This window comes from Zalophus californianus, chromosome 6 (genome assembly GCF_009762305.2).
Source record: "Zalophus californianus isolate mZalCal1 chromosome 6, mZalCal1.pri.v2, whole genome shotgun sequence".
NCBI classification, from domain to species: Eukaryota; Metazoa; Chordata; class Mammalia; order Carnivora; family Otariidae; genus Zalophus; species Zalophus californianus.
The window spans coordinates 142,228,560-142,250,437 of record NC_045600.1 but is presented as its reverse complement, the minus strand read 5'-3'; the positions used below and the strand labels follow the sequence as shown (position 1 = coordinate 142,250,437).

At 45.7% G+C, this 21,878-nt stretch overlaps 1 protein-coding gene across 4 annotated transcripts in view; it reads right to left on the bottom strand.

Annotated features, from left to right (window-relative positions):
* Positions 1–21,878, bottom strand: part of PDE8A (phosphodiesterase 8A) — a 157,231-nt gene that overhangs the window by 35,021 nt on the left and 100,332 nt on the right. For all 4 annotated transcript variants that reach the window (XM_027569015.2, XM_027569012.2, XM_027569014.2 and 1 more), the window contains 6 exons: positions 14,558–14,636; positions 12,872–13,009; positions 7,740–7,828; positions 6,114–6,165; positions 5,971–6,013; positions 229–306 (listed from right to left, as the gene is read on the bottom strand). In XM_027569015.2, coding sequence (XP_027424816.1) covers positions 229–306; positions 5,971–6,013; positions 6,114–6,165; positions 7,740–7,828; positions 12,872–13,009; positions 14,558–14,636 — 479 coding nt within the window. The remainder of the gene's footprint in view (positions 1–228; positions 307–5,970; positions 6,014–6,113; positions 6,166–7,739; positions 7,829–12,871; positions 13,010–14,557; positions 14,637–21,878) is intronic.

Below are 21,878 nucleotides of genomic sequence, written 5' to 3'. Positions count from 1 at the left end.
TAGGATGGACAGTAAAATGTATGTGTTTTTCTTTATTCCCTAACTCCACCAAAAGGCTGAGAATGGAGCCCACTGGCAGGAGTCGGAGGAGGGGGAAATGGACACAGGTTGCTAGAGGGTCCCCTCCCCTGTCTTGAACTGGAGGGGGGCAGTGACCTGGAGAGGAGACTGGGGACGGATGACAGGTATTCACGTGTTCAACATTTTCTCCTCGTCTTTGTCACCTACCTTCGCTTGTTCGAGAAGCAAGAGTTCTGACATCTAGCGAGCTTTTCCTTCTGTCTTTATGTTTGCCTGACTGATTATCTGTGGAAACAAACTATAAATCACCTCTTCAAAAGGATTTTAACAACATATTAGGAAAACTACAGATCTAAAATTTTTAAATAACAAAATTTAGGATTTAGAACACCAATTAAGAAGACACAAAAATCAACAGAGTGCCCAGAGATGATGACTTTGTTTGACCAATGAGGTTTTAAGTGGAGGGGGGAGAAGGGAGGAGGGGGTGACTTTCTCCAAAATGTCCCACCTGGTACAGTCATAAACAAGTGCTTTACAGGTTCCAGATTACATAATTACAGAGTCCTGTGATGTAAAGTAAAAACTAGAAGAAATAAACTCTGGAAAATTTTTCCTATTACACTTCTATATAATCGAGCAAAATGGTGAAAAAATTTTGATTCTCACCCATCCTTGCCCCAAAGGGGAAAAAAAAAATTTTTTTTTACAGTACATGTTTTAAAATGTCCCAGGGAAGAATGTACCTCTCTTTTCAAGCATGGTATAGGGAACACTAGTTTGGGGTCTACTTCAAATGAGTTTGTCTTCCCCCTGCTGCCCCCACTTCCTGTGAGCGGGGCCACTGCTCTTCCAGGCTCCCAAGAGGGGCTGTCTTTGACTCCTCTCCCCCTTACCCCCTGCCAATCAATGACAAGGCAGAGCTGACCTTCCTTCCAGTCCCCTCCTCCGTGCACCTGCTGGGTGCTACACGTGGTGCTGACCCTCTCCAACCTGACCCCATTCCACAGACGAGGAACCCGGGAGCTGCCCTGCTGATGAGCGATCACCAAGCCAGCGCACTCGCTGAGCCTCCCACCCGCGGGCTACATCTGCCCAGCTCCTTGTTGCTCCATCTGAAGGAAACAGTTCAGTTCTTACCTGACTTGACTATGGTACTAGACACACTGACCAGTCTTTCTGGAAACTCCTGGTTTTCCATCTGTCCTTTTACTCTTCCTTCCTAATTTACCTCTTCCTCATCCCCCCTCTCCATGGTTCCCCTCTCCTTGATCCCAAGGTTTTGTCCTTAGCTCTTCTGGTCTTCCCAGACAACACATCTCCTTGGGAGATCTCATTTCTTCTTGTAGCTTTAACTAGCTGCTGTGTTGCTGTCTCGTCCCAGGCTTCTCCTGAGAGCCAGACTCCTATCTCAACTGGCCACCAGCCACCTCCCGCTGGACACCCCGGGCACTTACAGTGCACTCATCATCTTCCCCCAGATCTGCTAAGTTGGAAACAAGTCATACACTTCTCCCTTCTTCTCCCTCAACTGCCCAGCTCAATCTACAGATTTTATCTCCTAACCAGGTCTTCAATCTACCCCTGCTCTGTCCCCGTCCTCGCTCAGACACTCACCATCCTCCTCTGGATTACAATGACATCCTCCCTCGCTGGTCCCACAGTCCCCAACCTTGCCCCCTTCATCCCATTCTCTGTGGGCAGCATGGGTCAAAGTACCGCAGCTCAAACCGCCCTGCCCTGGCTGCTAGTCAAGGACAGGATGGTCCCGCCGTATTCTCTCCAGATGCTCACTCCCTCAAACTGGAACATCCCCCTGCCACCCTCCAGCCAGACACAGACCCTGGCCTGTCTCCTTCCTCTGAGCTCCGTGGAGGTTACATCCACACAGCCACCTGGTAAGACGGCACTGAACGTACTAGGTGGCTCCCGCATGCTTCTCCCTTGTAGCCATCCACAGTCAGTCACTGGGCACCTCCCCTGTGCCGGGCCTACACCAGGCATTAGGGATACAAAGACAAATAAGGTATGGTCCGGGTCCACAATCAGGCTGGGATGGAGGGAGACAAAGGCAGGTGAACTAGGAGGTGCAGTAATAGCTTTGAAGGGCAGAAGGGGTCCCGAGGAGAAAAGGCAGGTTCTCCTCTGGGACAGGGGGGCAGAGAGCAGATAAGCTGGGTTTTGTACATGGAGCCACGAAGAGGAGGCGGTATTTCCAGGAGCTTCCAGCACAAGAAGCTGCTTGTGCCTATGGAGCAGAGTGTGGCTGCAGAGAAGGAAAATGCACTGTGTGTACCAAGGACCAGAATATGGCCAAAGTGGAAGGAGAGAAGCAGGCTTTCCAGGCTTTCATTTGTACCGAATGTTTCAAAGTTGTTTTATCGCTATGTGTACATATTCCATCTTCCTGCTCCCAAGAGCCCCACTGAGGTCCCTGCTCCCCGTGGGAGCCCGACAGCACTGCGTAGACCAATCTCAAACAGCTTGCACCTGCTGGGGCGGGGGGGGGGTGGCTCTCGGAAGCTGACTCGGGGATGTCACTGGGGGATGAATGTGGGGTTCATGGCCAGACTGCAAGCCCTGAAGGAGCACGAGTCCAGGCCCTCACACCTACTGAGTGCACCACAAATATGGAGTGCTTGAGGCACCTGGCCTATTAATGGTCAGAAGGCTACGTAGGCCTCCAAAGACCAGGGCGTGGGCTCAGCACCACCTGTGACTTCAGCTCTCTGCTCTTGATTTCCTGTTGCATAAAACTCGATCCTTCCCACGCCACCCACCGCTTGAGCAGTAAATCCAGGGAACCGTGGAGAAGCGGTGAGGGTGGCAGGCATTCATGCGAACAGCAGTTGCCTCCATTCCTACAGCAACGGGTGCTCTGGAAGGAGGAGATAGGGAAGCCAAGAACTGGGTGTCCGGCAGGACTTGCCGGGAACACAGCAGACTTTCAGAGAACTTTCCGGGACCCTCTCAACAGTTCAAGCATTAATGTGGAATGCTTGCTCTGCCCTGGGACCACCGACCTCCCAAAAGTTAGCTGCTGGTCAGCCCTCCTTCTCCCTGCCCTCTCTACCTCCACCGCCAGAGAAGGCTTGCCTGCTCCAGATGCAGAGCAGCACCCCAAGTCCTGCCAGCGGTCTAGGAGGTCTGTGTCCATGGGCGCGACCCTGGCAGCACCCGGGAGTACCTGTAAGAGACGCTGACGCCCCAGGCCGTGCTGCCCGGCCTGCCACTTGTCACGGCACTGGGGAGGCTGTTCCTGCCCCTCACCTCATCCTCTGCACTACCCTGCCCCCTACCCATGAAACACGGACTGCAGGTTTCTCACCAGCAGAGACACACACTGCCTGGCACGTGGTGGCTGTGCACGGAATCCTGGTTGCACAAATGACTTCCACATCCCATCTGCTATTGCTGGGCTTCCCACGCACAGAGCTGTCTTCTTGCCTCCCTCCCCTCCTCTCATCAGGAGCGCTGCCCCACGGCCCCGGCCTCTCCGTATGCCAATGGACAGCTCCACAGGGCCATTCCAGGCACCCTGGATGGACCAAATTCAAATCTAAACTCACTGAATTCTCCCTGCACAAACCTGCTCTTTCTCCTGTACTTTTTAGTTTCATTCACATCATGCAGTGGCCAAGCTAAAAATTGTGGGGACATTCTCTAGTGTTTTCCCTTCATCCCTCATACTGAGCTGCTTCCCAGGACTGATTATACTGAAGTATCTCTGAATCCAGTCTCTTTGCCTCTTTTCTCCACACCATCACCATGATTATCTTTCCTGGAAGGGACCCCTTTTCATTTACCTATTTAAGGAAAGACTCCCCCGGCCCTCCTCTGCTTACAAGATGAAATCCAAGCTGGCCTGACCCAGCCTCGCCTGTCTCAATGGCTTTGTGTGTGCAGCTCGTCCCTCCAGGAATGCTCTTCCTGTCCTTGGGCTGACCCCTCCCTCTGTCCCAGACACGGGCTCAACCACCATGTCATCACTGCTGGGAAGTGCTTCCCAATTCACCCCCGCTGTGGTACAAAGGACAGTCTATTCAAATTATTGCCCCCCTCTGACAGTGAACTCCATGTTCATCTCTGTGTGCCTAAAGCCAGGGTCTGGGCTCAGTCCCGATCACCTGCAGGTTTACAGAATGGACGGCTGCCATATTGAGTATCTTTGCTGAGACTCAGTATCATGTGAAAACAATACATAGGCCAGGAAAAAGGGGCCAGGTACTGGGAATGTATTACTTTCCTTGACACCCAGAATCCCCTTTCTCATGACTCCCACTACAGAAGGGGGAAGGCGAGAGACTCCCCTACTCCATTCTGTGTCAGCAACAGAGTAGCTAGTGACACAGGCCGGCCAGATGAGTGCTTCCGCTGGGGTCTCTATGACAGCCGGTGGGGCAGGAAAGCGGAGCTGTGGGGGAACCACTCTGCCGCAGCGGTGGCAACAACATGGCACGCCTTCCACAGAAGGGATGGCCACCCAGCTTCCTGTCATTCCTGCCCTTCTTCTTGGACTGATTCTTAAGCTTTTTGGTCCAACATGTGAACCCCCCTATTTTCTTCAAGTAACTCCTTTTCTGCTTTAGAAGTGCTTGTGCTGTGTGTAAAACCAAGGGTCTTGGCTGGTCCATGGCCTACAACAGTGTCACTGCCTTCCCAAGGCAAGACATTCAGCAGTCTTTGGGACATCAAGGTGGGTATGCTGCCGGGGACAGAAGGGAGACCTGACAGCCAGCCAGCTCAGCAGGGTGCAATGGGGAAGACTCCACAGTGGGCACTGATCACAAAGTGGGCTGACAGAACGGACCGGCACAGATACAGCTGGGGGGGGCGGTCCTTCCTTGCCTAACACCGAGCACTGTGTCACTCTGCCTTCCAGTTCCCCCCTCTGCCATTTCCTGCCTGCCCAACACTGAGGTGGCACTGAACCCTTCTGACCCTCAGTTTCCTTCTTTGTAATAAAGAGGTGTTAATAACAGCCAGGCCTACTTCACAGGGCTCTTCCAGAAAAAAAAAAAAAAAAATCCAAGTAAAGGCACCCCGTGATCTTGCAGTGTAAGGGTCACTGTCCTGGCAGAGGCCTACGTGCGTGGCCCCCATCCTGACCCCTCCGGCCCTACAGTTTGGCCCTCCTGACCCTGCACTTCCACAGGTCATAAGTGTGTCCTGGGATGCAAAAGCCAAGGTCCCTCTCGGCCTCTGCCCTCCTGTCTCTGTGTGGCCGGCTGGGGCCACGATCCACGCTTCCCCTTCTCTCCTCCCCGACTTCAGTTAACTCATTCCGGCTTCCCGCTCCCTCTCTGAGCCAGCCTCGGGCGTGGAGCTACAGGAGCTTGGCACCATCACAGGCTGGCCCCTCACCGGCGACCACCCGAGGAGGAAGGCGGCCTGCTGAGGCCCTAGCATATGCTTGAGGGAAATGGGCAATTCCGGGCCAGGGAAAAACATGCATGGGAACACAGACGTGGGGATGAGCGGGTGGGTGGTGTCCAAGGCCCAACAGGGGACAGATACAAGGTGAGCCAAGTCTGATGGGATCCAGCTACCTCCTCATCAGCTGGAGGGGACTACTGTCAGGAGGTGAAGATGGCCCTGCTCGAGTGCTGTCTGTAGTCTGACACTCAAAACTGTTGCCTCGTCCAGTGCAGGTGAGGCCAACAAGTCACTGATCACTCAACACCTCTTGACGTAAGTTCATGCATCTGAGGTGCTCAGTTCTCTCCCCACAGGGTGAGACCCACCCCAGGACACCTGTCAGAATGCCCTCAAGCGCTCAGGTCCTTCAGCTCATCAACCAGACTGGGGAGTTAGGGAGAGACACGCTGCCGCGGTGCTGGGAAAATACAGTCCCCCCTGTGCACAAGGCAAGCTCGGCAGAGTAAGGGTCTGGTTTTTATCTTTTTCACAAGCCTGATGACCCCTAAGAATGAACGTGGAGCACCATACCTGTATGAGTGTCAGACTGAACACATTCAGTTATTTTCTCAGCCTAAAAATGAATGTAAAAGCCATTAGTTCTGATTGTCTAGTCACGCGATGGGGGAATCTTGCTGGGCACCCCTGGGATCCCCAGGGCTCCCCTTACCTACCTTATTGCTGCCATTGCACACTCTGATAATGGACACATAGTGTCTAATTTTTCTGCAAGTAGAAAACAAGGCATTATTTCTCTCCTGGCTCCCTAGTCTGATGGGTATGCAGCTAATTTTTATTATGAAAGAGCATCTCTCTTTCACAATCTACAAAATGCTCTCAGGGGAGCATTTCTATTGTTTGTGGCCAAGGCCACCAATAAAAAGGCAAGAGTCTACAAGCATCCTCTGGTGTCTGTGCCAAACAGAAGTGTACTCTTCAGTGAAAACAACACAATTCTTCCAAGTCTTCACAACATACAATAAAAAATACTGGTGTTTTAAACAATGGACTGCATGTTAACCAACCAAAAGCCTTTCATTCCTTAGCATGTTTTCATTTTCACAGCCCTTTGTACAGATGTTCCTCCTCAGGTCCCAGTGAACACCGCACTCACGGCCATTCAGGGCAGCACCGCAGGCCACACTGAGCTCGCTAGCGGGGGTCTACAACCACGCACTGCGGACTGCACTCCTCACTCACCTACTGGGCCTTCCACTTTTCCAATTTTTCCCCTGGATTGTCAAAGCCCTCTACTAATCGCAAAAAAAATTTGGAAAAGGATATAAAAAGACAAAAATCAGGACAGAGAGCCCACACAGACCCACCTCCCTGAGGCCATCGCCAATGGGCAGCAAAACAGGGGGCCCTGCAGTCAGCTTGGCAGCCCTGCTCCGCCCAGTGCTGGTGGTGGACCCTGGGCCAGAAACCTCCTGCCTCGGGCCTCAGTTTCCTCATCTGTAAAATGGAGATGATCACAGTGGCCACGCCACAGCGCGTGCTTAGGAGGGCACCGAGAGCCTGCCACTGAGGGACGAGCTCTAGAAATGGCGGCAGCTGCTGTTACCACCACGGCCACATCTCCTCCTCCTCTTTTCTTTCCTTCATTTTTAGGAGAGCGATCATACACTAGGTATGATTTTACAGTTTGATTTTTGTGTTTATCTTCACATTTTTCCTTACCACTTAATTTTCTATGATCATTTCTAATGGTTGCATATTTTATTGTTGGGTGTCCTACAATTCATATTCATAACTTCCCATTGTTCCTATTATTTAAGATAGATTGAGACAAACCATATGAAATTTTTAGGCTCCTGATATATAATACTTTGCAATCTATAGTCACATCTGTTTTATATGAGAGTTGCTATAAATGGGAGTATTTTAAATACCTTTATCTAGTCTGATAGGTTTACGCAGAAATAATACAGGCTTTCAAATTAGCTAAAAATCTTTTAAAGACAGGGAGTCTACCAGTCAGTGTTCTTACCACACAGCTTAATAACGTGACATTCTAATGGGAATACTTCAGTCTCTCTTGGTCCATGCAGCTGAAGCAAGACCGTCTGGAGCCTGGTAGCTCTGGGCCGCAAGCTGGGGGCGGGGGGGGGGGGGTGGTCAGGCTGCAGCCATGAAGATGCTGTAACCTGGAAGGCTGTTCTCTGATGACGCCTGACCTTGTGACAAGTCTTTCTTTTAAATATCTGCATGCAGTTCTTAGCTTACTGAAGTATTCAGAGCAAATTTTGCACTAAGCCAAACATGGCATGCTGACTGGAGTACCTGGTTTTTCCACTTACCCTCCCTGTCCAATGACAGGTATTATCTTCACATTTTGTTGCACATTATCTCCATTTTTCTTTTTGGTGTGGTAGATTCCTTGCCACTCCTATAAATGGAATGTAAGCATCATTATACTGTGCATTCAAAACATAAACCCAAGAACATCTTCCACTTCAGGTTCTGATTCATTTACCATGGCTAAAGCAATTAGGATAAAAAATTATCCCAACCGCAAACATAATTTTGGGTATGTGACCCTTTCCCCTGAGTCCATCTCCTCCTGAGCTGCCGACAAATGCCAGTTCGCCACAGTGTGAGTGGTCACAGGTTTTCAGGGGCTGTCTGCTGGCAAAAGAGGGCCTGGGCCCACGAGTGAAGAATGCTCCCTGGCTGCAGCGCCCGGGCTCCTCGCACTCTCCGAGCCCCTGCCTGCTGCAGTGGAGGAGTGGCATGGCCTCTGCCCCTGCATCTGGGACAGGAGCAGAGAAGGGGCCACCTCTGCTGCCACCAGCACAGTGGCCTGCTACCACCCTCTGGGACACATGAGGGAGGTGGAGGAGGAGCAGAGACAGGTCTGGACTCAGGTAGGAGAAATCGGTGAGACGTTAAAAGCCAGAGCCGCAGCTCCATCAGCCATGCTCTCACGATCAGACAGAATACGCATGGATTCTTTTAGAGTGAAACCGCAGTCTGCAAGAGAAGGTGTGCGCAGGCCACGACCACAGTGAGAACAGGGGCTGTGGTGGTACCCCACTCTTGCAAAGTGCAGAGAAGCCTGGGACGGAGCTGGGTTTTGTCACCACCTAAAACGTTCTGAATTCCTCCAAGAGTCACCAAGGTGCTTAACCTAGAAATAGCCCTAAAATCCACTGCAGGACACTCAACTCTTAGGGTGTTCCCTAACCTTCCTGACCTTCTAGATCCCTTAGGACCTGGGGCTGACCGAGGCAGGAAGCAGACTACCACAGCAGCATCGGTGGCCTAGCTCAAATCTCCTGTCCAGACCCTTACACAGGGTCCGTTCTGGAATCTTCCACGCTTCCAGCCTGGCAACCTGCATGCAAATGCCAACGGGAGAATCTCCTCTTCAGGCTCCTCTGAGAAAGTGGATTCAGCAGAAGCCAGGACGTTCTGACAGAAGCAAAGGATGGTTCCTGACGCTCCCACTTCTGAAAACACTGTGCGCCAAGGAAGGACTCAAGTAAGAGACAGCCCGAGAGCCCAGCTCCGTGCTTACTGGCCCCGAACAGAAGGGAGGTGAGGGTCTTACGTACTACAGTTCTGCGGGGAGACTGGCCTGTGTCAGGCAAGGGCTAAACAGGGGTCCCGAGGCAGGAAGCTACCGCCTGCCTTCCGTATGCACAGCCCGCGTATCCGCCGCAGAAGGCTGCCGCAGACAGGTACAAGACTTACTTCTGAAGCTCACTCTCAAGAGAAACGGGGGAAATTGGTTGTGGTGATGTTTGCAAAACTCTGAATAGACCAGACACCAGTGAACTGTAGACTTTAAATGGGTGAATTGTATAGTATGTGAATTCTCAATTATTCTCAATAGAGAATTCTCTCAATAGAGCTGTTATATAAAAGAGAGGGAGAAAAATGGAGACCAGTTCAATCCATCCATCAATCAGCACTTTCAAATATATGTGCAGGACTTTCTCCTCCAATCCTTTCTGAATAGACGTGAGCAGCTGCCAGTTCCCAAGGAGGGGACTAAGAAACCAGTTCAGCCAGGGCTCGGTGGTGCAGCTGAGGATCAGGGCAACTGAGCCAGTGCCTCTGCTTGGGGAACAGCTGGGCCTGTAAGTTCCCCAGTCACTAACAGAAACAAGAACTTTATACTTACCACCGATCATTATTTCTTATAAAAAATATTGACCTCTCATAAATATATGAGTTTCAGTTCTTGAGAATAACACAGTACTACCTTAGAATGCGATTATGAAGATCACATCTGGTAATGCACAGAAAGTTTGAGCGAAGTCGGACACACGGCAAACATTCAGTAAATGGCCTGTTTCTCGCCCAGGGGGTTTTGCACAGGCCTCCCCGGGCCGGGTCCCCTCAGAACTGTACTAAGGCCCATACCCCGCTTCTGTTCTGGGGCAGGCTAAGCACTGAGCTGGGCTTCTCTGCTGAGACAGCCCGCTCTGGGTGCCCAGTCATCTGGCTGCTCTGGCCCCAGGGCTTGTGCAGGGCCTGCACACAGTCAACGGTCAAGGGACACTGGGGCTTTTGTTCCCCAAATGGAAAAGGTAGGCCAAGGTCAGAGTGTAGAATCCCTCTAGCCAGGCCAAGGGATGTGCACTCTACGCTGGGGGAGCGGCGTGATCAGACTAACCCCTGGGGAGCGTCGAGTGTGCTGACTGGAGGTGGAGGTCCCGGGGCAAAAGGGCCCTGACTGGATTCAGCCACCACAGCCCAGGGCAGGGAAGGAGGCCCCCTGGACACTGAAGGGTAGAGAGGAAGTAAAACCATTCCAGGAATGGAAGCCCAGGCAAACGTGAGGCCAACCAACAAGCAGAGACGGCAGAGGCTGGAGAGTATGGGTTTTTTGGTTAACGGGGATGAGAAAAAAGTCACTGTTAGACAAGGTGATTTCAAGATGATGCCAGGAAGTTGCATGAGACCTTGGAGAGCAGCTGGGGCTAAAAGTAGGGAGGAGTGGGTCATCGATGCAGAGCAGCTAACAAGGAGCTTTCTGAGGAACACAGCAGGGACGAAGAACCCTGGTAAACTCGGGAGGAAACGTGAAGAAAAGTCGGGAGAAGAGGGGAGCCTGCGAGGGAGGAAAGTAGAGGCACCACGGGAGCTCCAAGTTTCTAAAAGCCAGAGGGCTCTGCAGCCAAACGTCATGATTACAGGCCGCCATCGAGCCCCCAACATTTACTTGGCACCTACGAGACACAATTTCCAAGGGAAGAGCCCCTGGTGCGTGAGAAGAGGAGAGTGTGGGTTCTAGAGCCTTGCCAGAGAGGCCTTGGGGATGAGGAAAGGGAGGGAATCAGGAAGGATATACACGGGGATGCAAAGAAGCATATGAGCGTGGAGGCTGAAGATCAAGGTCATGTCATAGTAGCGATTTGCCCCGGAGAGGAGCCGCAGGCTGAGAACAGGTGGAGGGGGGTTGTGGAGAGCCGTGTCTGCCAGGCTCTCTGAACATCAGCCGAATTTCTTCTCTGCCCCCAAGTGGCACACCTAGGATCTGACCCTCTGAAGCCTCCACCCGTCACCTAACCACTTCCTGAGTCCCCATTCTGGTCCCCAGGGCACCTTTGAGCTCTCTCCACTGAGCCCAGTGCCACTGTCACCCGGGGCTGGCTGATCCCTCAGCAAGCCCTGCTTCCCCCTCCCCCCCAGGGAGCCTCATCAGAAAGGCCACATATTCTTTCACCTCAAAAAATCTGCCCAACCTAGCAGGCAGCCCTGCGGCGGCGCTGCCAGCAAACCAGCTGGGTACCGACAGAGGAAAAGTGGCCACTCTTCTGCCTCCCCAGGAACTCCGAGACATGACAAATAAACCACCATGCCCCTTTTGAAATAAAGTGATACTGAGGTCGATAATGTGATAATCTTTCATATTCTCTGCTCACAATAAACATAGATTTTAGAGAACAGGTTTCCTGTTGTTCAAGCTTGAGGCCCTTTGTACCTGGTGCCAGTGACATCCCTTAGGAGGCAAGACACTGTTCACACAGATCTGGATGGATCCCTGGGCCTCGCGCTCATCCACTAACCGCCCCTCCCCATCTCCACTCGCTCTCCTCAGTGATGGGTGGGATGCCTCGGTGTTCCTGTGGCCAGATTGAGGCACATGAGGGCCGTCCTCTCTGGCTCATGCCCAGCTGACCCTCACAACAAAACCACCAGCTGACCCCTCCTCTAGCAGGATCGGAAAGGCCATGGTAAAGCCCCCCAAGGCTGCTGGGTCAGGGAGACTGCTCTTTGGTCACTGCCTTCTGAGGACACCCCTTCTAACTGAGCGAGGGAACCCAGGGTCCAGCTCAGGCACTACGCCTGAGCACCTCAGGGGCTCTTCATCCATCTCAGCCTTCATTGCTCTTTCCAGAGGACCTGCCTCTCTCCAGGAAGAAAATCATCATCCTTGACAGAAAGGTGGAGGCAGAATGGGATTTGGGTAGTGCCTACTTTTGTTATTCCCCTGGGCGTAGGTCACTGGGCCCTCACAGCCAGCCTGCCCTCTTGTTTTCACTGCAAGGCAAACTGGTGTGCTCAGAGCCACGGGAGAGCAAAGGGACATGAGCCCACAAACAGTGTCTCAAGGGCCCAGGTAAAGTGGGGATACAGGCTCTGCAGAGCCCTTCTGCCCCCCATGACAGACTGCTCTGCTGGGCTACAGGAAAGGTGCTGGCCGGATGCCACAGGGGAGCAAGCCGGACAGCAGGTCACCAGGGTTTCAAGTGTTTTGAATGATCAGATTAATAGTTTCTCCCCAACTTCCTAAAGTTAAAAAGAGCCCAGCGGGAAAGACTATGAAAAGCAATAGCCTTTTCCTTGTCATTACACATGAAAACCTAGCAACAGTGAGGTGCGGCAGAAGCTAGTGCTCTCAGAAATGTCCTTTCAGACTGAGCCTGCCTTCCTTCCGTCTGTCCCTCCAGCGCCGTGATTATGTGACCTGTCGCGTTCACAGCCTGCAATAGGCGTTCTCTAAGGCAGCCGTTGATGTTGTGCCCTTTTTCTATACCAGAATCTAGCAGAGGGCCGGCACACAGGAGGCATTCCAAAAAAGGCTGGACAGATGCACGAGGCTCAGAGAACTGCTGGGCTCAGATGTGTTCTGAGACTTTGACCTCACTGGCAATCCTCTACCCAAAGCCACTTGCCAACATCTACCACTTAGATGATCCATTATTAGCAAGATCAATTTACTTATTACAAAGATGAAGACACTGATTTCAGGTGTCAATCTAAGTTACTCTGCCTAACAGCTGACCATATCCTACACTCTCTGGATCTTAGTTTCCTCATCTGCAAAATGGGAATAAGAGGGTGACCCCACCGACAGTGCCCGGGCTTCTGCGAAGAGTGAGACTCATTACCTGGCACGCGCAACACTCAGTGAATTTGTCTCCTTCCTTTCCTCTTCATTACGTGAAAGTAAAAAAGGTACTGACCTCTTACTTACCTTGCCTATCCTGATGCATGAATTTATAGTATCGAGCAAATCAGCTTTTTTTTCATTTATAGGCACTTCTGCTAACTCCTTTCCTATTAATTCACCTGACTGATAGCCCATGGTTGTTTCAAATGCAGGATTTGCATACTGGGGGGAGACAAGAGAAACAACATCAAGCAAATTAAAAGAGAATTTGAAAAGAGAACAATCAAGGCTTTTCACCCCAAGCTATAATGTCTTCCGCCCAGAAAGCTCAGGTGCCTGGAGTTTACCGTGACAGTTCTAAAGCCATAAAAGCATAACCCCAGGAAATCCCTGGAGTCCAGAGAAGCCTCTGCTCTGGGGACACCTGGCTGGGCTTTCTGCTGTGGTCCCTGAGGCCCCAGAGAGAGGAGCTGGCCCCATCCTACTTGAACACCAACAGAGGAAAGAAGCCACGTGGAGACAGGCCCGAGGTGCTACAAAAGGGCTTTTTGGATGATGACATAGTAGAATGAAGCACCAGACTGAAGTGCGAGGCACCCAGGCTCTCCTCCGGCAAGTGACTTAACCCTCTAAGTCTCAGTCTGTGTATCTGTTTAATGGGAATGAAACTTCTAGGTTGCTGCTCTGATACACACGAGTAATGTGCTGGGAAAGCAGGCTACGAACTGGGAAGTGTTTACAGATGCAAGGCTGTATGGCTAAATTTCAGAGAGGACCACAAGACTAGAAGAAAATGTATAGGAAAGTTGTGCATGTGCTAATAGTAATAATAATAAAACAGTGATGATGCTAAAGCAATAACTGATATCACTTAAGGTCTATTTTCCTTGCCAGACACTGGAGTGAGCACTTTGCATACACTCACCCACTTAGAACCTCCTGACAAAAGGCAGGTGGTTGTGAGTATGACTATCATTGCCATCTGTACAGCTGAGAAAGACTAAGGAACTTGCCCAGCGATGCTCAGCTAGGAAGGCGTGGCAGCTTCCTGCAACCCCGGCCTACCTGCCACCAGCCTATACCCTCAGCATTGGCCCAGGCTGCCTCTCAGGACACTGACCCATGAAAGCCGCCAGCAGCTCCTTTCTGAGCAAGCTCAAGTGAGATTAAAGTGAAGAGCTGGAGTGCTCAGAACAGACATCAAAGTGCAGCTGATTCCCAGACAAAAGGAGCTTTTCCTTGGTACAAGCCCTCTTTTGTTATCTAAAAGTACAAGTTACATTATCTTAAGCCACTTTTATGAATCTGCTTTGCTTATAATGGGTAATTTATTCAGCAACTACTAGGTTATTCTGGAAATTCTGAGTAGTTCCTAGTAAATTTCTTTAGGTGTAAACTATCTCCAAAACCAGTGAGAAAGGCTAGAGCTTGCAGACCTTATGGTCAGAGCCTCCTCCTACTCCAGTGGTAATCCCTTTGGATAAAAGTCTCCTCTTGCTAAATATACAAAAAGGTGAACAGTAATAAATGCAAATGTGGTATTTCCACAGAATATTTTCTAGCACCTTAAGTAATTATTAGTACCTTTTCTTATCTATAAGGAACTTATTTTAAATTACATATTTTATAGATTTTGTTCTGATAATCCTCTAAGGAAAACTTGGTCTCTTGAACTTCGAAAAGAAAAAAAAGATCATACTGGCGGGGTTCAATCCTAAAAGAACAAACAATCCCAGAAATTCAGAAAAATGAACTTCCCAAATAACAAACCTGTATAATGTGGTCTTCACTTGTAATTTCAATTGCTTCTTGACTTCTCTCTAATGCAGTGAATATTGAGTTACAAGCCCTTTATGGGTAGGAAATAAAAAAAGACTGATTAATGTAAATACTACAAAAAATATAATACAATCTTGGGTTATTACATTAACATTTAAATGTGTTCTTCATTTGATGATAAAAGTAACAAACACTAACTCAAGAAAAAGAAGGGAAATATTTTTTTAAACCTATTTTATTTAAAGATTTTATTTATTTATTCATGAGACACAGAGAGAGAGAGAGGGGCAGGGGGAGAAGCAGGCTCCCAAGGAGCAGGGAGCCCGATGCGGGACTCGATCCCAGGACTCCGGGATCATGACCTGAGCCGAAGGCAGACGCTTAACCATCTGAGCCACCCCGGTGCCCCAAGGAGGGAAATATTAAAAAGCATAAAGAAAAAAGAAACACCTTCTGCAACTGTGCTACTTGGGACCATGACTACATACAACGGGGGCCCCCATTCCCACGTGAGGACCAAGGTGGGATACACGCCAGGCCAAAGCTCAGCCCTTCCCCAGCTCTGGGACCCTGTGCAAGGGACTGAACCTCCCGAGTCTCCCTTCTCTCCTCCTGAGGACTACATGAGAGAAGAGAATCAAGCATCCTGCACACAGTCCGACAGAAAGGAGGTGGTCAGTCATTTGTAGTTATTATTTCTTTTTTTTTAATGTAAAAAAAGAGTATGTATTTGGAATGAAGAAAGAAATCAGAGCAAATTACAATCTTAAAAAGATGATAATCATCACAAAATCCAGAAAAAATAACCATACAGTTAACCTTGAATAAGGCAGGGGTTAAGAATGCCGACCCCCTGTGCAGTCCAAATCTGCCTGTAAGTTTTTTTTTTTTTTTAAAGATTTTATTTATTTATTTGAGAGAGCGAGAATGAGAGAGAGAGAGCACATGAGAGGGGGGAGGGTCAGAGGGAGAAGCAGACTCCCTGCTGAGCAGGGAGCCTGATGTGGGACTCGATCCTGGGACTCCAGGATCATGACCTGAGCCGAAGGCAGTTGCTTAACCAACTGAGCCACCCAGGCGCCCCTGCCTGTAAGTTTTGATGCCCCAGAAACTTAAGTACTAACGGCCTCCTGTAGACTAGAAGCTTTATCCATAATACAACCCAGTCAATTAACACAGGTTTTGTGTGTGTTATATGTATTATATACTGTTCCTCACAATAAAGTAAGCTCAGGAAAAGAAAATGCTAGTAAACAGATCATAAGGAAGAGAAAATACATTTATAGGTATTTATTGAAAAGAATCCACGTATAAATGAACCCGTGCAGTTCAAACCCGTGTTGTTCAGAGGTCAACTGTAATTTTATTAATAAACTACCTGATATATATCTGTAGGACAGTTTCTGCATATACCTGGCAGTATAATCTTTGATTGCTTATTCATATCACAACATTTTTTTACAGTTACCAGAAAGATAATTGTCTTTTTTTAATGAAATATAGTTGACCTATAATATTCTATTAGTTTCATGTGTAAAACATAGTGATTTGACATTTGTACACATTGCAAATGATCACCATAGCAAGTTTAGGTATCATCTGTCACCATACAACATTAATACAATACAGTTCACCCTTGAACAACATGGGTTTGAACTGTACAGGTTCACTTATACGTGGATTTTTTCAATAAATACAGTATTGTAAATATATTTTCTCTTCCTACGATCTTTTTAATAGCGTTTTCTTTTCCCTGGCTTACTTCATTGTGAGGACACAGTATATAATACACGTATCATACAAAATCTCTGTTAATTGACTGGTTATGTTATGGATAAGGCTTCCAGTCTACAGTAGGCTGTTAGTACTTAAGTTTCTGGGGAGTCAAAAGTTATACACAGATTTTCAACTGCATGAAGGGTCAGTGCCCCAAGCCCTGCATGGTTCAAGGGTCAACTGTATTATTCGACTCTATTCCCCATGATGTACATTACATCTGCATGATGTACTCATGTTATAACCACAGGTGTGTGTCTCGGAATCCCCTTCATCAATTCGGCATCCAGCCCAAACCCCCTTCCCCTCTGGCAGCCACCACTCTGTTCTCTGTATTTATGAGTCTAGGTTTTGTTTTGTTTTATTTGTTTTGTTGTTTAGATTTCACTTATCTTTCTCTGATGGCAAGATTTCATTCCTTTTATGGCTCCGTAATATTCCAGTGTGTGTGTGTGTGTGTGTGTGTGTGTGTGTGTGTGTGTGTGTGTGTGTGTAAAACATTTTTTTTTAAATCCATTTACCTACTGATGGATCCTTGGGTTACTTCCATAATTGGCTATTGTAAATAATGCTGCAGTAAACACAGAAGTGCATACTATCTTTTTGAATTAGTGTTTTTGTATTCTTTGGGTAAATACCTAAGAGTGGAATTACTGGGTCATACAGTAATTCTATTTTTAACCTTTTTGAGGAAACTCCTGTTTTCCACAGTGCTGCACCTGTTTGCATTCCTATCAATAGTGCATGAAGGTTCCTTTTTCTCCACATCCTCATCAACACTGTAGCTTGTGTTTTTGATTTTAGTTATTCTGACAGGTATAAAGTGATATCTCACTGTGATTTTGACTTGAATTTCCTTGAGGATTAGTGATCTTGAGCATCTTCTCATGTGCCTGTTGGCCATCTATCTGTCTTCTTGGAACAAAATTTCTATTCAGATTCTCCACCTAATTCTTAATCAGTTTTTTTTTTTGTTATTTAGTTGTATGAATTCTTTATATATGTTGGATATAAACTCTTAGTGGATATATGATTAGCAAATATCTTCTCCCATTTAGTAGGTTGACTTTTCACTTTATTGATGGCCTCCTTCACTGTGCAGGAGCTTTTTAGTATGATGTAGTCTCGTTTTATTTTTGCTTTTGTCCCCTTGCCTTTGGAATTTGATCAAAAAAAAAAAAATCACTAAAACCAGTGTCAAGGAGCTTGCTACCTATTTTTCTTCTAAGAGTATTATGGTTTCAGGTCATACATACAAGTATTTAATGCACTTCAATTTTTGTATATGGTTAAGATAGGGGTCCAGTTTCATTCTTTTGCATTTAGCTGTCCAGTTCTCCTAACAACCATTTATTTAAAAAACTGTCCTTTCCCCATTGTATATTCTAGCCTCTTCTGTTGTAGATTAACTGACCATATAAACATGGGTTTATTTCTGAGTTCTCTATTCTATTCTATTGATCTATGTGTCTGTTTTCATTCTAGTACCATACTGTTTTGATTACTAAGGTTTGTAGTATAGTTTGAAATCAGGAAGCATGGTACCTCCAGCTTTGTTCTTCTTTCTCAAGATTCCGTTGGCTATTCAGGGTCTTTTGTGGTTTCATACAAGTTTTTAGGATTATTGTTCTACTTCTGTGAAAAATGTCATTGGAATTTTGATGGGATTACATTAAATTTGCAGATTCCTTTGCATGGTATGGACATTTTAACAATATTAATTATTCCAATCCGCGAGCATGGTATAGTTTCCTATTTATTTGTGTAGTCTCCAATTTTTTTTTTTATCAGTGTCTTATAGTTTTCAGTGTACAGGTTTTTCACCTCCTTGATCATTTATTCCTAGGTATTTTATTCTTTCTGAAGCAATTATAAATGGGATTTATTTTTCTTTTGGATAGGTCATTATTCGTGTGTAGAAACGCAACGGAATTTTGTATATTGATTTTGTATCCTGGAATTTTAGTGAATTGTTTATTAGTTCTAGTAGCTTTTTGGTGGTGTCTTTAGGGTTTTCTCTATATAGTATCATTTTATCTGCAAATAGTGACAGTTTTACCTTTTCCTTTCCAATTTGGATGCCTTTTATTTCTTTTTCTTGCCAATTGCTCTGGCTAGGACTTCCAGTACCATGTTAAATAAAGGTGTGTGTGTGCGGGGGGCGGGGGTGGGATTCTTGTCCTGCTTCTGATCTTAGAAGAAAAGCCTTCAGTTTTTCACTACTGAGTATGGCATTATCTGTGAGTTTGTCATATATGGTCTTTCTTACATTGAGTTACGTTCCCCCATACCCACTTTGTGGAGAGTTTTTATCATGAATGGGTGTTATACTCTGTCAAATGTTTTTTCTACATCTACTGAGATGATCATAGGATGTTTAGCTTTCATTCTGTTAATGTGGTTTATCATGTTGATTTGTAGATTGAACCATCCCTGTATGCCCAGAATAAATGGTATATGATCCTTTTAATGTATTGCTGAACTCAGTTTGCTAATATTTTGTTGAGGATCTTTGCATCTATGTTCATCAGGGATATTGGTCTGTAATTTTACTATTTTGTGGCATCCTTGTCTGGTTTTGGTATCAGGGTAATGCTGGCCTCATAAACTGAGTTTGGAAGAATTCCCTCCTCTTTTGTTTTTTTGGAAGAGTTTGAGAAGAACTGGTATTAATTCTTCTTTGAATGTTTGGTAGATTTCACCAATGAAGCCATCTGGTCCTGGACTCTGTTGTTGGGAGGTTTTTGATTGTTGATTCAATCTCCTTACTAGTAACTGGTCTATTCAGATTTTCTATCTCTTCGTGATTCAGTCTTAGAAGATTTTGTTTCTAGAAATTCATCCATTTCTTCTAATTTGTTGGCATATAACTGTACATAATTGTCTCTTATAATTCTTTGTATTTCTGTGGTATCCTAAGTTCTCTTTCATTTCTGATTTTATTTATTTGAGCCCTCTCTTTTTTCTTCTTGGTGAGTCCAGCTAAAGATTCGTCAATTTTATCTTTTCTGTGAACCAGCATTTAGTTCCACTGATCTTTTTCGTCTCTATTTCATTTCTTTCTGCCCTGATCATATTTCCTTCCTTCTACTAACTTTGAAGCTTTGTTTGTTCTTCTTTTTCTGGTTCCTTTAGGTGTAAAGTGTTATTGTTTGAGACTTTTCTTGTTTCTTCAGGTAGGCCTGTATTGTTATGAACTTCCCTTTTAGAGCCACTTTTGCTGCAATCCCATAGATTTCGGTGTTATGTTTCTTTCTTCATTTGTTCCTGAGCACTTTTAAAAACTCCTCCTTTGATTTCTTTGATGGCCCATTGGTTGTTCAGTAGCATGTTGGCTTATTCTCCACATTTTTGTGGTTTTTCCAGTATTCTTCTTGTAAATGATTTCTAGTTTCATACCACTGTTGTCAGAAAAGATGCTTGCTATGATTTCAATCTTCCTGAAAGTACTGAGACTTCTTTTGTGGCCTAACACGATCTGTCCTGGAGAATGTTGCAGGTGCACTTGAGAAGAATATGTATCTTGCTGCTTTTGGATGAAGTGTTTTGTATATATCTATTAAGTTCATCTGGTCTACTGTGCTGTTTAAGGCCAATGTTCCCTTATTAATTTTCTGTCTGGATAATCTATCCGCTGATTTAAGTGGGGTGTTAAAGTCCCCTACTATGATTATATTGTCAATTTCTCCCTTTATGTCTGCTAATATTTGCTTTATATATTTTGGTGCTCCTATGTTGGATGCATATATATTTCTAAATGTATTTTCTTGTTGGGTTGACCTCTTTATCATTATGTAATGCCCTTCCTTTCTTTTATTACAGCCTTTGTTTTAAAGTCTATTTTGTCTCATATGAATATAGTTACACCAGCTTTCTTTTTGTTTCCAGCATGGAATATCTTTTTCCATCCCTTCCCTTTCGTTCTGTGTGTATCCTTACTTCTGAAGGGAGTCTCTTGTAGGCAGGCACACAGATGAGTCTTTTTGAAAATTAATTTTTAATTCAAGTATAATGCCTTTTGATCAGAGAATTTAATCTATTTACATTTAAAATAATTATTGGGTAAGTACTTACTGCCATTTTGTTCACTGTTTTCTGGATGTTTTTGTAGTTCCTCTCTGTTCCTTTCTTCTCTTTCTCTCTTTCTTTCTGGTTTGATAACTCTCTTTAGTGTTATGTTTAGATTTCTTTCTCATTTTCTTTTGTGTATTTGCTGTAAGTTTTGCTTTGTGGTTACCATGAAGTTCACATATATTGTCCTATGTATTTAACAGTCTATTTTAAATTGGTAAAAACTTAAATTTGAACATATTCCAAAAATACATTTTTACTAACACCCCGTTTTGTTTCTGATGTCACATTTTACGCTATTTTATGTATCCCTTAACTAATTATTGTGGCTCTCCTTAATTTTACTACTTCTGTCTTTTGACCTTCATACCAGCTTCATAAGTGATTAATCTGCTACCTTTACTATATATTCACCTTTTCCAGTGACATTTTTACTTTCATGTATTTTCTTATTATTAATTAGTGCCATTTCTTTTCAGCTGGAAGAAATCAGATTTTTTTTAGCAGAAACTTTGCAGGCCAGAAGAGAGTGGCATGACTTATTTAAGGTGCTGAAAGGAAAAAACCTGCAACCAAAAATACTCCACCTGACAAAGCTGCCATTCAGAACAGTCAGAGACAAAGAATTTTCCAGATAAGCAAAAGCTAAAAGAGTTCATCACCACTAAATCAGCTTTACCAAAAATGTTAAAGGGACTTCTTTAAGCTGAAAAGAAATGGTACGGTTCTATTTAAAGTTATACCATAATTTATTCAACAATCCCCCATGACTGGACATTTAGGTTGCTTCCAATTTAGTTCTCTTATATGCCTCAGAAGATGAAAAAAAAAGAAAGCAACTGCCTACTTGTTCATAAAAGGCAAAGACAATTAAGGAAACTAACAATAGCAATACTTTTACATTATTCCTGGTATTAATAAACTATCTCACTAAACAAAACAAAGCATCTTAGCCAATACAAATTAGCTTTTATTTCTTGGTATATAAAAATCAAGTGATGAAATGTGAATTATATATTAATAAAGCTGTTATTTAAAAAAAAAAAATCAAAAAACAATGAGAAAGAAGTTCCCAACTCTGATATAACAGGCTTAGAGTAGATGGATCTGTGAGAAGCCCTACTTGGTTTTAACATTCTTTATAAAATTTTTGCAGATTTGGTAAATAAAAAACAGTATATCATTCTAATTTTCATTTCTTTGATTACTAGTGAAGCCGAATATCTATCTTTTCACATTTTCTGGCCATTAATATCTCCTGTGAACTGCTTGATCACGGCCTTTTTAATTCTTCTACTGGATGTTTCCATTTTTCAACTGATCCATCAAATCTCTTTACATTATTGGGTTTTAACCTGTCTGTCCTATATGTTACAGATATATTCTCCCCAGTATGTGATTTATCTAAAAATGTAACATTATTGGGGTGCCTGGGTGACAGAGTCAGCTAAGTGTCTGACTCTTC